Source organism: Callorhinchus milii, unplaced genomic scaffold, assembly GCF_018977255.1.
Source record: "Callorhinchus milii isolate IMCB2004 unplaced genomic scaffold, IMCB_Cmil_1.0 Scaffold17, whole genome shotgun sequence".
Taxonomy (NCBI): domain Eukaryota; kingdom Metazoa; phylum Chordata; class Chondrichthyes; order Chimaeriformes; family Callorhinchidae; genus Callorhinchus; species Callorhinchus milii.
This window is the reverse complement of record NW_024704758.1, coordinates 4023328-4038180: the sequence shown is the minus strand read 5'-3', so window position 1 is coordinate 4038180 and position 14853 is coordinate 4023328. Positions and strand designations below refer to the sequence as shown.

General features: G+C 49.8%; 1 protein-coding gene across 3 annotated transcripts; it reads right to left on the bottom strand.

Moving 5' to 3' along the window:
* Positions 1-815: 815 nt before the first annotated feature.
* Positions 816-13051, bottom strand: pgghg (protein-glucosylgalactosylhydroxylysine glucosidase). Of its 3 annotated transcripts, none has more exons than XM_007887432.2 (14): positions 12873-13051; positions 11877-12137; positions 9354-9564; positions 8186-8621; positions 7374-7493; positions 6939-7070; positions 6441-6552; positions 6147-6219; positions 5780-5916; positions 4939-5072; positions 4371-4466; positions 3895-3992; positions 2672-2883; positions 816-1718 (listed from the first exon to the last, which is right to left on the bottom strand). In XM_007887432.2, exons 1-14 carry the CDS (start codon positions 12892-12894, stop codon positions 1648-1650), a joined length of 2115 nt encoding a protein of 704 aa, XP_007885623.2. In that variant the 5' UTR covers positions 12895-13051; the 3' UTR covers positions 816-1647. The 3 variants fall into 3 exon arrangements, with proteins under 3 accessions (XP_007885623.2, XP_007885624.2, XP_007885626.1); XM_007887433.2 differs by lacking the exon at positions 12873-13051 and adding an exon at positions 12303-12324; XM_007887435.2 differs by lacking the exons at positions 816-1718; positions 2672-2883 and having other exon boundaries at positions 3916-3992; positions 4974-5072.
* Between the last annotated feature and the right edge of the window lie 1802 nt (positions 13052-14853).

Genomic DNA, 14853 nt, shown 5'->3' with positions numbered 1-14853 from the left:
GGGTTGGGCGGGGGGTTCACGCCCAATCGGGCGGGTTCGCGCCCAATTGGGCGGGTTTATGTTTGTGCATCTCTGTGCGTGAAAAACCGCTTTGGGGGGTGGGTGGGGGGGTGTCTTAATGTTTATTTTATAAATTAAAGCAGCCTTCTTTTTTCTCTCTCTCTTCTTTGCACCTTGGGACGTCCTCCCGACGTGAAAGGCGCTCTGTAAATGCAATCTTGTTGTTGTTGTTTTGAAGACCTTTTCTTGGGTTTCGAAAGCACTAACCTAATATTCTGACGAAAGGTCATCGACCGGAAACGTTAACTCACTTTCCTCTCTCCATAGATGCCGCCTGACCTGACCTGCACTGTGCGTTGTTCTCAGCCACTTGCGTTTTTATTTCAGATTTCCAGCATCTGCAGTATTTCGCGCTTTTTTTTAAACCTAATATTTCGCTGCCCGTAATAGGCAATGCATACTATTGGGCTATATTAGAGCTACAATGGTAAACTCTGGGCTATTATCAAAATATGACCGACCAGTCCTGTTTTATGTATTCAAGGAGATGTCAGCACAGCCCTGGTCCGCTCCTCGCTGACCAATCCAGCCCCTCAACCAGGGTCCCTCAGACCCTCATGCTTCCATGCCCTCGCCTCAACCAACCCACTGCCTGCTGCCTCCTCCGCACTCACTCTCCGCATCCCCCACTCTCCACCGCCTCTATTCCCTGCTGTCTTCTGTGCCCCCATAGATACAATGAAAGGCACCAGAGAGGCCTGAATACAGAGTGGGTTAAAGTAGCATTCTCCTCCTTAACAGACAAACCAGGCACCGACTGATATCACTTTATTTTTTGAGCATTCTGACACCAGAACACAGCACAAACTCACAGTGTACACAGTGTAATTTTCAACCAAATGCGCATTAACAATTTGGCTCTGTGCGAGCTGTGCATTGCCCTGTGCACTTTATCACAAGAGATCTGGAACATAACAACTTGCATTTTTATAGCGCCCCTCGTGCGGGGTAGCGTCCTAGAGCGCTTAGAAATAAGCATAAAGACAAAAAAGTTATACCAAGCTCAGGTCAGACCTCATCAGATGTGTGTTGTTCAGGTTTGGGTTCCTCCATCTTAAATAGGTCTCAGCCTAGCTCCATCCATAGAGTCAGAAGATTTCAAACCGCACGTTGGGAGCTTAGATTCACAGTCTGGGCTGGGCTGACACTCCAGTGAAGTGCAAAGCATTGCAGAGTTCATTACTGTAAAGTCTCTGTGCGATTGCCAGCAGCACACCGGGAGACCAGGAGAGACAAGACTCCCTTCGCTTTTCATATAGTGTAGTTAAAGAATAGCTGAGAGATAAATTGATATTTTGCCTCATTGGGAAGAGATTGAGAATAACAGATCACCAATAGTTTATAGTGTGTAACCACAGGGTCAGCGCACATTGCACAGCCTTGAGGAGCTGTTTAAGTCAGGTGGAAGAGACCCTTAACATTAAAAGGCGAAAGTCAGTCAATAATATGCCCCAGAGTATGGCCCGCAGCCTCTCAGCAAGCCTGGGGAGTGTATACTGGATAAAAGGTGCAGCTTGTACCATTGGAGCTATGATCTGTTGAGGAGGGGAGACCTGGAAAGAGGGAAGGAAATAGTGTGTCCAGAGCTCACAGCAACCAGCAGGATGACGTCTGCTTCTGTATCTTTCCTGGTCCTGGAGCGAAAGAGACTGGTTGCCCTGGAACACACATACAACAGGTATTAAAACGGCAACAGTAACAACAATAGTAAACAATAGCAATCATAACAATAACAACAAATGGGAATAACAATCATAATAGCCATAAATGACAATAACAATCATAACAATAAATGACAATAACAACCATAGCAATAAAAACAATAATAAGCAATAATATAATGCCATTATAATAACTGTAACAATAAACAATACATAATTCTAAGAAGAATTACAGTAATAGCAATTATAAAATCTTTGCATTTGATGTTCCACCTTTTACATTGAAACATCTGAAAGTCAGGAGAGCCTGGGGGTAGTGGGGCTGTTTTTATTGGAACAGAGATGGTTGAGAGGAGCTGCGGTAGAGATGTTCAAAATGATGAGGAGTTTCCATAAACAAAATGGGGCTAAGCTATTCCCACGGGAATCACGGGTGAATGAGTCAGTGGCTGGAGCACATCAGTTTAAGATCAGCACCACATACCCAAAGGAGAATGTTATTTGTCACACAGAGTGAGTGAATGTGGAACCCGCCACCAAGAAGAGGAGGGCCTTGAGACGGGTCATGGAGGAGGCAAAGGGGGTGGGGGCGAGGCAGAGGGACTGCGGAATGGAGTTCCAGAGGGTGTGTGTGTTGCACTCTCTGCTCCTGTCTGTCACTTGTGTGTGTGTCTCGTGCTCTCTGTTTCTATCTATCACTGTGCGTCTCTCTCTCTCGCGCTCTCTGTTCCTGTCTGTCACTGTGTATGTGTCCGTCTCTCTCTCTCTCTCTCTTGCGCTCTCTATTCCAGCGTCTTGGGACATCCTCTCGACATGAAAGGCGATATATAAATGCAAATTGTTGTTGCCTGTCACTGTATCCCTCACTCTCGCTGTTCCTGGCTATCACTCTCCTGTGAGTACCTCTGGGCCAGACTGGGCCAGCAATGGGCAGTGTGGTGACGGGGTACCTTTGTACAATGTGAAGCTTTCTCCTGAACCACACAGCACGGCTTCCAGCAGGTTGACCTGGGGGCCCGGGGCTGCGGTCAGGACAACAGTGAACAGCTCCTTCGTCAACTCAAAGTCCAGTTTGTTTCCAAGGTAACTGATGCCAGTAATTCGCAGCTCGCTGATGTTATCGAGCAGTATGGGATCAAAGTATAGACAGTCCTTCCTGACTCTGAAAAACACCCACCACATTGACACCTGCTCAGGTCAAATCATCCCAAAACATTTCACAGTGAAGTGTCAGGTGTAGTGACTATCAATAGGCAAACAATAGCAGCCAATTTGTGCACAGTGATGTCCCACAAACAGCTGTGGAGTGAGCGACTACTTTTATCTGGGGAATTGTCAGCCAGGACACCGGGAGAGAAAAACTCCCTTCTCTTTTTAAGTCGTGTCATGGGATCTTTAACGTCCATCTGAACAGGCAGACAGGACCTCAGTTTAATGTCTCATCTGAAGGACGGCACCTTTGACGTGTGGTGAAAATCACCAGCGTAGTCTTGATGAGCCACTTCTGTGCTGGAACATTCTATATTTTTATGAATCCCTCTGGAACGTGGCTTAGACGCTGATCTCCGCTCTGGCCTCCATGGGGTCAGTGTCTGTGAGGAACCCCACAGGGTTGGCTGTGATCCAGGATTCACAAGTTACTCAGTCCTCTTAACACTGGGGATCAGGTTTGTTGCTCTCCTCTGTATTGTCTCTGGGGCCTGTGTCACTGTGACCAGAGCTGTATGCAGCATTTAAGGTGTGATCTAACCAGAGCAGTGTATAGTCTGAGTAACACATCTCGTGACTTAGCAATTAGCCCAACATCCTGTTGGCCATGTGTACTGCTGACACAGTGAGCAATGAGGTTAGCTTAAATCCTTGGACCAGCTTCTCTCTGATCAAGGCCTAACCCAGTCACAGGGTACTTACTGTACGTGCGTCTCCTGTAAGTACAGTATTTTTGGAGGAGAGAGGGCAGGGCCAGAAACACAACACAAGGAATGGACGGGGGGCAGGGCCTAAAGGTGCGCTGAGCTGAGTAGGATTGGCTGGGGCTCAATTGGCTTTGGTGAGGCAGGCTGGTGGGTGCGGCTGAGAGGCTGGTAGAGCCAGTTGAAGGGTGGGGTGGGAAGGTGGGCAGGGCCAGCAGGTGAGGCAGAACCAGGTGGGCCACTTGGTGGGTGGAACAGACCTGATGCCGGTGCAGCCAAACAGTGGGAACTGCAGGAAGCCGCCTGTCCCAGTGAGGAAGTTGACGGCTCCCGAGCCATCAGCACTCTCGCTCCACACCTGACAGAGAGAGAATAATAACATAATAGTCATCCTGGTGTTTGATATCGCATCTAATCAAAACATCTCAAAGCAATTCCTAGAATGTATTTTAAAGTGTGATGACTGTGTGTTCTCCCGAAAACGGCAGTCGAATGTGTGCACGGCAATGTCCCACAAACAGCCGTGAAGTGAGCGACCAGTTTTATTTGGAAGATTGTTAGCCAGGACATTGGGGGAGAGAAACTTCCTCCTCTTTATGAATAGCGCAATGGGATCTTTAACATCCCCCTGAACAGACACAAACAGTTCAACGTTCATCGTCTCATCTTAAAATGAACTGAGCCAAATGTGGATGAAGCTCAGTGATCCCGACAGCGTTGGCCCCGGCAACAGTACCTTGAACGGCTCTTGGATATTCTTGTAACATTTCTCCAGTAGCTGTCCGGCTCGGGCCGTGGCCTTCAGCTCTAGCCAACCGATCGCAAACATGCTCTGGAAAAGAAGTGACCCAGTAAGTAACAGGAGCAGCCAGAGGCCAGAGGGCAAGAACAGTCCCTTTTACACCAGTGAACGTGTTGAAAAAGAGGAACAGTGAAGAGTATGGAGCATAGAGACTAGACTGGGCTTACGTGGAGCTAAACACCATCACACACTGGAAAATTGCACGTTTCTTATTAAAACATGCCGCAGATTAGCCCGATATGTGTAGTTTCTAAGCATAAGATAAGGGCTGGCCTTTCATGGCTGCTCTTATCGCTGGCTGGCTTTTTGTCCGGGCGCCTGTAAGGTTCTCGCCCCACACCAACCCCATTCTGTCTGTCCGTCCATCTGTCATCTTCCACCTATCTGTCCTCTCCTCACTTCTGTGTGTCCTACCCCCATTCCCGCCACCCCATCTGTCCATCTGTTCCCTCGCCCTTCTGTCCAGCCATCCGCCCCAGCCCAGGTCAAATCTTTCACTAACCCAGGTCATGGCTGGCCCGTCAGGATCCGTCGCACCTTCATATATCTCCAGGTCGTTCCTCCGCACCTCGGGGTTCATGGGATACATCAATGGGAATCCTAGCAACACAGCGTCAGCCTGCTTCACATCAGTCCCTGCAGCCCAGAAACAAACAGCAGGAGAAAGGAACATTTTAGCCAGTCAGAACCTCTCAAGGTAATTCAGATCAAGTGTGGAGAAACAACACTGGGTGTGTTGGACCGAATCTGTGACAGACAATTTGTGCACTCCCTGCCTTACCTCACACACATCATGTGGCCGATTGTGCGATCAAAGAGCTTATATTTAAATGGTGCCTTATTATGGATAAAGCACAGATAAAGCTCCACAACAGCCATGAGGTGAGTGATCAATTTACTGTTGGACACCAGGAGAAACTCCCTCTTTACTAGCAGTCTCGCGGGGTCTTTAAAGTCCAGAGGAACAGTTTGCACTAATACAGAGACAGAAGGGGAGCCCGGGCTGGGAGGGAGATGGTCAAAGGTACAGTCAGACACATAACCTTCAGACAGGGTTAGAGGGAGGGAGCAAGTTGGAGGGATTTCAGCAGTGAGCTCCAGAGGGAAAGCTCGCCATCCAATCGTTGGGTGGAACAGGACAGGGAAGGCCCTCCTCCCCAAGTTCAAAACCTGCCTCAACACCCATCCTTTCGACCATCTTCCTCTACCCCCCCGCTCAGACTCCTGGTCAGTTGTGAAGACGTTCTCCCAATGTGAAAGCCGCTGTATAAATATAAATTGTATTGTAAATCATGCCCATTTGCCAGAACATTCCAGTAGCTTGAGGTGACGGCTGTTCCCACCTGGCGTGTACCCGTCATACTCTGGATGATACTGCCGCTCGGGGTCAAAGGACACCTTCAGTTTCTCCGCGATCTCCTCCCACTCGGGCCGCACCGGCTTGGATAACCTGGTCCCCAGCTCCACAGCAAACTGTAGGCTGTGGGCAAGAACAGGGGGTCAGGCCCGGACCACCCAAGAGCTGGCGAGGGTCTACCCAACAGCTGGTGAGGGGTGGAGACCATGAGATAGAGGAACTGTCGACCCATATCAAGGTCAACATATTAACACATCTCCCGCATCCTCCCCTTTCCTCCTCTGCCTCCCGCTCAGCCATTCTATCACCCCACCCCTGCCCCCCCACCCACCCCCCCCACTGGGGGGTTTTACCTGTATTTGGCGACCACAGAGGTGTACACTGAGTTGTTGATGTTGGGTTGATATTCATCAGGAGGCATCACTCCTTCAACAGAAAACAGAAACTCTGTGACTGACCACCCAATATAGTAACACGATGACCCACTGACATTCCACTCAGGTAACCCAGGAGAACTCCATTCTTCTTCACGGCCAGTCGGCATTCACCCCCACATCTCCCCCCACCACCCCCCAAGGTCCATGCCTCTCCCTCCCTCTCACACACACCCCCACCCCCCCGCCCTCCCAGGCCAGCCCCTCTTGCACCTTTGATGTCGTAACAACCCTCCTCAGGGTTCCACGTGACTCGGCTGCTCCAGAACTCGGCGATGCTGACCACCACCTCCCAACCCCCGCAATTCCGGAAAAACTCCAGATCCTGCAACACAGGCAACATCCTCAATATCCCTTGTGCTTCTGGGTGGCTCTGCCCATCCAGCATCTGCCCTCAGGGAACAAGTTCTGACCCACCCTCAGCCCAGTAGAGCTCATACGGTTACCAGAAACACACACAGAGCTGGCCTGGGGCTTTCCAGCTACAACCCTCCGCCTCAGCTAGGCTCACACTCCACCTTACACACACACACATGCAGAATATCACAACAACAACAACAGCAACTTGTACATATATAGCACTCTCCGCGCAGGGTGGCGTCTCAGAGCACTTGCCATTGACGGAGCACAACACTGAGCTGGAGGGACACACACACACAGTATCACTTGCACTGGCACTGCATCTCACACACACAGTACAGGTGGGCTCACCTGTGTCAGGTAGAAGTACTGTCTGAATGCGAACGAGATGTCACCGTTGATGTGGATTTCTCTTTTCCCGTAAATGTCAGCATCACTGACCTCGGTCCCGGTGCCAGCGCTCTCCCATGGGTATTTGGCGCCCTGAGGAGCATCAGAACACACGCTTACATCACACTGACCGGGACCAGGCACCGCACGCGGCAACAGAGAGCAACACGTGACAACACGCAGCTACACGCGACGACAGCAAATCAGAACATGGGAAACAAGAGCCTGTCCCACCAGTTTGGAAGATAATCTGAGCCCTGTGAGCTCCACCGCCTGCTCCTGTGCGTACAGCACACGCCAGGGAACAACACCAGCTCGAGTGACAGGGGACCCATAGGGGTGGGGGCCGGTGATGGCGGGCCTGGTGATGAGGGGTCCAGTGATGAGGATGAGTACCTGGTAGCCCTGTTGTCGGGCGATGTCCCTGGCAGGGCCGAGAGTCTGCACACGGTACTGAAGCAGCTTCACCGCCAGATCCGGCCGGAACATCACCACGATTGGGAACATCCAGATCTCCTGGGAAAACCGGGAACAGTGTGAGGGATCACTCCAGCTCAGCAACCCCAACGAGGCAACCAGCAACACTACCAGAGTCTGGGATGGCTTTCCACCCCCGTGAACAGAGGATAAACACAGGGAAGTGATCAGAAATAGCCTGGATCAGGCCACATTTGGAGTCCTGTGTACAGTTCTGGTCACATTATAGAAAAGGCGGGTCCGCAGTATTCCAGGGCACTGCTGATAATAGAACAGCCAGCCTGGCTCATCAGCAAGACCTGCAAGGGCAGACCAGTCACTGGGGGCAGGGAGTCATCCCAGTTTGCTCCTGGTAACCCTGCAAGCCAAAGTCCGAAAGGTGTTCCTAGCTGGACAAACAGCAGGAAAGCTTGCCCAGACAGTGATATCAATGGCAAGCTATGTGGTTTTAGCTGGTTAGACTCCAGGAGTTACTCCAATGCATACTTAGGGGCCCCAAGCCTTGGCTCTTGCCAACCTGCGCCTAATACTTTCTGGAATTAGGGAAGCGGGATGCATCCCTCCAGGGAGAGAGTGTCCATTCCATTCCAACAATCTATCTCTGGGATTTCCATGTGTCAGTGGGATGCATGGAATTCTCAGCTTAGTTTGGATACTCTTAAGCATGAAGATGAGTTTCCACATGTGTCGGACAGTCGGCTGAGCCTCCCACCCACTCCGCGCTCACACACCTGATCCCAGAACACGTGGCCGTGATAGTCCTGCCCTCTACCCCCGTTGGGCAGCCCACCCGGGCTCAGGCCTGTGAACAGGAAGTCAGGGGTGTGGGCCTGGGGGAGGCTGCTCATCAAGTAGTACAGACCCCCGAATAGGGCCTGGCTCAGATGCTGGGACCCCGTCACCTCCAGCCGGCTCTGCCCCCACAGCCAGGCCCAGGCCTCCATGTGGGAGGGGTAGAGGGTCCCGGCCTGAGCCAGGGACAGCCCCTGTGTGTAAGCCCTCCTCGCCCCTTCCTCCGTTTCTGCCACCGCTGTCAGGAATGCCCACGAGCGGCTGTGCTCGCCGGGTTCCAGCCTCAGAAACCCAGGCAGTGGGGTCCAGAGCAGGTGGACACTTAGCTTCCGGCCACCTTTCACCTCAGGGGTCAATGTTTGTCCATGGATATATCTGTAACATAGAGAGCAACCAGGCTCAAAATTGACAGCAACCTTACAAACAAACAACAACTCATCGCATTTCACTTCAGGAGGACGTCCCAAGGCGCTGGACAATGAGGGGTTTGCACCCGAGCTACGGGATGGGATTAGAGAGGAGTGGAGGTGGGAAGATGACTGAAGACACAGGAGAAAAGGAAGATCTTGAGACGGGCCTTGAAGGAAGCAAGGGAGGGGCTGAGGCAGAGAGGTTCCAGGATGGAGTACCAGAGAATTGGCGGAGAAATACTGAAGGCCCGACCAGCAATAGGGCTAGAGACTGGAGATGGTGTTGGGGGCACGTGGGGGGCATGGAGCAGGTCGGAGCCCACTGAGTGGAGATGTTGCATAAATAGCCGTGAAGTGAATGAGCGATTATTTTCTGGGATGGGGGGGGCTTGTTTGCCAGCACACTGGGAGAGAGAGAGCTCAATTGCACCATGGGATCTTTTAACGTCCGCCTGAACAGGTATAGACAGGGAGCCCGGTTTGAAGGACTGCACCTCTGACAAAGAAGCGCTCCCCCCAGCACTGGACTGGCTCCTCAGCCTAGACAGAGTTTGAAGCCCTGATGAGGGGCTTGAACCCACGGCCTCCTGACTCAAGAGGCGAGAGCAACTGAGCCTAGCGGATGGAGAGCTGAAGAATGCAGACATGCGTCACAGAGATATGTACCCTCCCCTTGCCCCACTCCCCCGGTTCTCACTTTGCTCCCATGAAGTCCGGGCCGCTCACAAACTCAATATCTTGGCTGTGGGGGGTGAACGTGGAATTGATGGTAATGACAACGGGCTCCGTGTAGTTGCCCAGGCGCTCAGCCTCCACCATTAAGGCCAGCAGGTGGACATGAGTACGGTGCGCGAATATCCTCTGGGCCACCCTGAACTTCCCACTCTGAATAACACAGGAGAAAGTTCCTGGGGAGAGAGAGGACGGAAGTGTTATTCACTAGCCCAGAAACAACAACGTAACTACTAACTGTATTTATATAGCACCTTTCACATCAGGAGGATGTCCCAAGGCACTGGACAATGAGGGGTTTGCACCCAAACTGGGTGTTGGAACCAAGAGGGGTGGAGGGCAGGGGAGGTTGTAAATAGTTGGGATTATAATATAAGAATCATTAGTATTGATCATGTAGTGAATAGATGGATTAAGCAGAATGAATTAAAGAAAGAAAAACTGCCATGTGGCATGCATCACACACACAGCCACAGTCACAGTAAAGAGACACCGAGCTCGGCAGGAGTACACTGGAATGCAACCCATTGCCAGGGAAGATAAGGATAGCTGGATAGGGAGGATGAATGGTAGGCCATCTGCGCTTACAAGAGCACATGACCTACAGGGAGGAGAGATAGGAATCTGGGATAATTGGACCAGGAGAATGGATGGGAGGCCAACTATGTGGGCAGGTATACAAAATTAGCAATTAAAACTGAGGAAAAGAATGCTGGGGCAAAAGAGCAGGGTTTTAGAACTGACAATTAGAGAAAGAAGTAATGAGAAGAAAGGAGATAGAATACAGATGGCTGGTGAAAAAGGATATAAAAAACGGAAGCCAAAACTTAGAAGTAGTCGAGCCTCTGAGGAGATGAAGAGGACGAACCTCTACAGAGAAGAAGAAGAGTGCCTTTGAGGGAAAGAGGACAAGTCCAGCTCTCGCCGGAGTGGACCTCAAAGAAGACAAGTTCAGCCCTTGCCGGAGTGGACCACGGAGAGACATTTGCAGCCAGAAGCAAGCCGGAGACATTTGCTGCCAGCAGCACACCAGAGGCAGTGTTTAACTTTTCGTGCCAGCCTTAGAACTTCGTCATGACTTCCTGCCTGCTTGGTAATATCTCTCCTACTTACTAAAACACCCACCCAACACACATACAAAACAGTTAGAGATTATTTAGGCACATTTCGTATATCACATCATGTTTTTTATATGTTTAGAATTTTAGTATTGAGTGTATCCTGTTAAGCTAGTGCTTTAGTAATGTATCTTGTTAAGATAGTGCTTTAGTATCATTTAAGCATGACGAGTAATGATAATGCTTCAGGTGTAATGTGATGCTTATGCTTGTGTGGTTTTAAAATTGCTAATAAAACGTTTCAATGATATCCTTGGTGTGGTTTCTGACAAACTCTTGAACACAATTTCACAGGGTGGAAGAGGAAAGATGACAGAAAAGGGATTACCTGCCCACTGGATCTAACATAGATCAGAGTAGAGGTAGTCAGGACTATCGGTCTTAGGGTGATTAAGAAGTAAGAAAGGAAGAAAAAATTGGAAAATATATAAACAAGAGACTGTCTAAAAACGAGGAAGGGTTTGCGACAGGGCAGACTTATCCAACTCCATTTATGACGTGTAGTTGTATTTATGTGGAATTAAGAGAAAAGTGTAAAATAAAAAAGGGTATTGAGAAGGCAGTATGGTTACTGGCCTCTCAGTTTAAAATTGCACAGAGTGTGTTAAGACAAGGAGAACTTACCACGGAAAAAGTGTTAAATCAGGAAAAGATTAGAGTACTCCAGGTGAAGGAGAAAGCCTTAGCAGGAAAGGCAGAGGAGTTAGAATTTCTGTTAAAGAAAGATCTAAGGAAGAGCTGAAAGCAGAAAGGCAAGGAAGGAGAAATGAAAAAATCAGACAAAGTTGTTAAGGTTGTTTGAGTACTAATCCATTAACCTGGTGAGTTACAGGGCCGAGGCAACAGAGAGGATCCCCTCGATTTTTGACTCGAGGAAATCCATCATCTTGAAACAGCAGCACGACTGCCACAATAACACTCCATACAGAGTTATTAATAAGTGCAGTGACTGTGTAATCCCTAGGTAAGCGCTGAAGCCAATTTGCACAGCAATGTCCCATAAACAGCCATGGAGTGACCAATTTTATTTGGGGGTTTGTTGGTCAGGCCCCGGGGAGAGAGAATCTCCCTTCTCTTTTCCAATCGGATCTTTAACATCCACCTGAACAGGCAGACGAGACATCAGTTTAATGTCTTATCTGAAGGACAGCACCTCCAGCAATGCAATGCTCCCCCAGGACTGCACTGGAATCAACAATAACAAATTGTATTTGTATAGCACCTTTTACATCAGGAGGACGTTGCAAGAAGCAATGAGACTGCGAGGCTCAAATTCCCCACATGGGGTTCGAACCCACAATCGATTCAGAGGTGAGAGAGGCAGCGGGTGTGTCGGGTTTGGGGAGTGGGTGTGAAGGTGGTGGGTTTACCTGTCCTGGTATTGAGAGTGAAGCTGGTGTCCTCGGCCCCCGCCCCGGCCACATTCAGCTCCGCACCCGCCGGGGATGGCACGTCCGCACGGTGACACTCCCCCGCCTCGCCGTTGTACACGCCGTTGACATGCATGACCTTGTCGTACACTCTGGTGCCCAGGTAACCATTGCCAACTGTTGCCATGAAGCGCCTGTCAGCCGGCAACGTGTCACTGACAAAGAGGGCCGGGTCCACGCCTGGCACCAAATCCCCCGCAGCTGCCCGGGAAAGGCAAGTATGTCAATCACCAGGAAGCGGCCACAGACAGCGTCACCCCGACTGACTGACTAACTAAATAATAATAATAATAATAATCCCTGCATTCAATACTGTGTCCGTCTGCATCAAAACATTTCATAGGGAATTGTCATCTCTTGACTTACCGGGTGTCTGGCACATGTGGAAACCCACCACGGTGCTGAAGAGTATTAAACCAGACTGAGATTTCCATGCTGATAATAACACCAATAACAATAATCCTTGCATTCGACGAGGTGCCTTATTTGCGTCTTCACGGCGTCTCCCAAGCGCTTCACAGAATACGCTGTAAAGTGAATTGACTGTATATATTTTCCGACGCATTCTCACCGACACTTGGAAATCCCAGAGATGGATTGTTCGAATGGACTGTGCCCTCTTCCCCTATCCCTGGAGGGACATATCCCACTCCGCCCCCCCCCACCCCCCCACCCCACCCCGGACCCGGGCAAAGCAATAAGTGGCGTGCCACCTTAACCCTTTGTAGCCCGTCTGCACTCACCTGCCCGGGTACAGAGCCAGACTGTATGTGTCTGGTTGGCTGTCTCTGTCTGGCTGTGACGGTTCCCGCAGCCCCTGGGAGTGTGGGGGTGGGGGAGAGGGGGTGGGGAGAGGCAGCTCAGAGTCCGGCTGACTTTAGCGCAAAAGAACCCCCCGCCCCCCGCAGGATTAAGCGTGATACGCAAAGTACAAACCGTTCAGTGAGGTGGCGCTCATGCCCTCCCCAGGGCAGGGCAGGACAGGCTGATCCCGAACTCGGCCAAAGTTCTTGCTAACTGTTGGCTGTAAACTTCGCTCAAAAGCCTTGGCTCCTCTTTCTCTGTGCGGGGGGGTGTCCCTCCAGGTCTGTGAGTGTGTGTATGTCTCTCTCTCTCTCTCTCGCTCACTCTCTGTCTGTCTGTCTGTGTCTGTCTGTCTATCTGTGTTTCTGTATCTGTCTGTCTGTGTTTCTGTGTCTGTCTGTCTGTGTTTCTGTGTCTGTCTGTGTTTCACTCTGTCTATCTGTGTTTCTGTTTGTGTGTGTGTGTGTGTGTCTGTCTCAGTGTGTGAGTGTCTCTCTCTCCCCCTCTCTGTGTATTTCTGTGTGTGTTTGTCTCTCCTTCTCTTGACTCTCTCTCTCTGTATGTCTGTGTGTATGTGTCTCTGTCTCTCTGTCTGTATGTCTGTCTGTGTGTGTGTGTGTGTGCCTCTCTCTCTGTCTCTCTCTCTGTGCCAGTTTCCAGTCTGCACACACTGTAGAGAGTACACACAGACTGGCTTTGTGGAGCCAGCAGACAGGATGAGGGTGGGAGGCAGCCAGGAACCCTTCCTGCTCTGTTAGTTTCGTAAAAATAGCGGAATGACCTTATAGGGGGAACCAATGCAGAGAACTTTCTTTTTAAACTTTCTTCCCCTAGCCAGTGAGGAGGAGGGGTGGGGTGGGGAGGGGGTTGTTGGTCTGCAGGCGTATCTGCAGGCACTAAATAATAAATACACCAAATACCTTTTCAGAGCAAAAAGCAAAATACTGCAGAGGCTGGGTATCTGGAGTAAGACCAGAAGTGGCTGGAAACACTCAGAGGGTCAGGCAGCATCTATGGAGAGAATGAAAGTGGGTTACGTTTCAGGTCCATGACCTTTCGCCAGAGATTCTGCTGCCTGACCCGCTGAACGTTCCCAGCGACTTCTGTTTTTATTTCACCAATTCAAAAAAGTAATTGTTATCAAGTGTAGTGACTGTGTTTTTTTTGTAGAAAACTGTTTACTCACAGCAAAATCTCACAAACAGCCATGAGTCCATAGATCCGTTTATCTGGGGGTTGGTTGGCCAGGATACCAGGAGAGAGAAAAACTCTCTTTTCCGATGATGTTGTGGGGTCTTTAACATACACCTAGGCAGGAGCCAGGTTTAATATCTCATGCGAAAGATGGCACCTCTCTGACAATGCATTTGGAGCTTCTGTGAGCTCAATAACCATCTATCTGTCTCAGTTCCATCGTTCCTTCCTCTCGGCTTTTTGATCCTGAACGAAAGCGACACCTAGATCGGTCAGTTGGAGAACCCTGTCCTATGTGAAGAGCGCTATATAAATGTAACTGTTATTGTCATGACTGTGTATTTTGTAGGCCAGTGTGACAGCCAATTTGGGCACAACAATTTCCCACAAATAGCCATGAAGTGAATGATTAATTTAACTGAGGGATCGTTGGCTTGGACACCAGGATAACCTTCCTTCTCTATTCAAGTAGTATCATGGAATCTTTAACCTGAATACGCAGGACAGAACATTAGTTTAACATCCGAAGGATAGCACCCCCAGTAATGCAGCACTCTCCTAACACTGCACTGGAGGGTTAGTTCAAAGTCCTCACATGGGGATTAAACCCCTGACATTCTGATCCAGCGGTAAGAATGCTACTAACTGAGCCTGACAGACACTTGAGTAACAGTTGTTCTTTGTTGTTAGTTGAATGCATTTACCCAGCTGCATTTACCCAGTGCTGAACTGCAAGGTCAAAAGCTGGAGAGTTATTGCTTTCAACGCCTTGGTCTGACTATATCTTCATCGTTTATGCCTGGAAACAGAAGGTGCCTGAAATGGTTAATAATTAAGAGCAATTGCTTGATTTGGAAAACAGTTGTTACTGTATTTTGATCTTGAGTACCACACAATTAGCCAGTAGTGTATCTTGTGA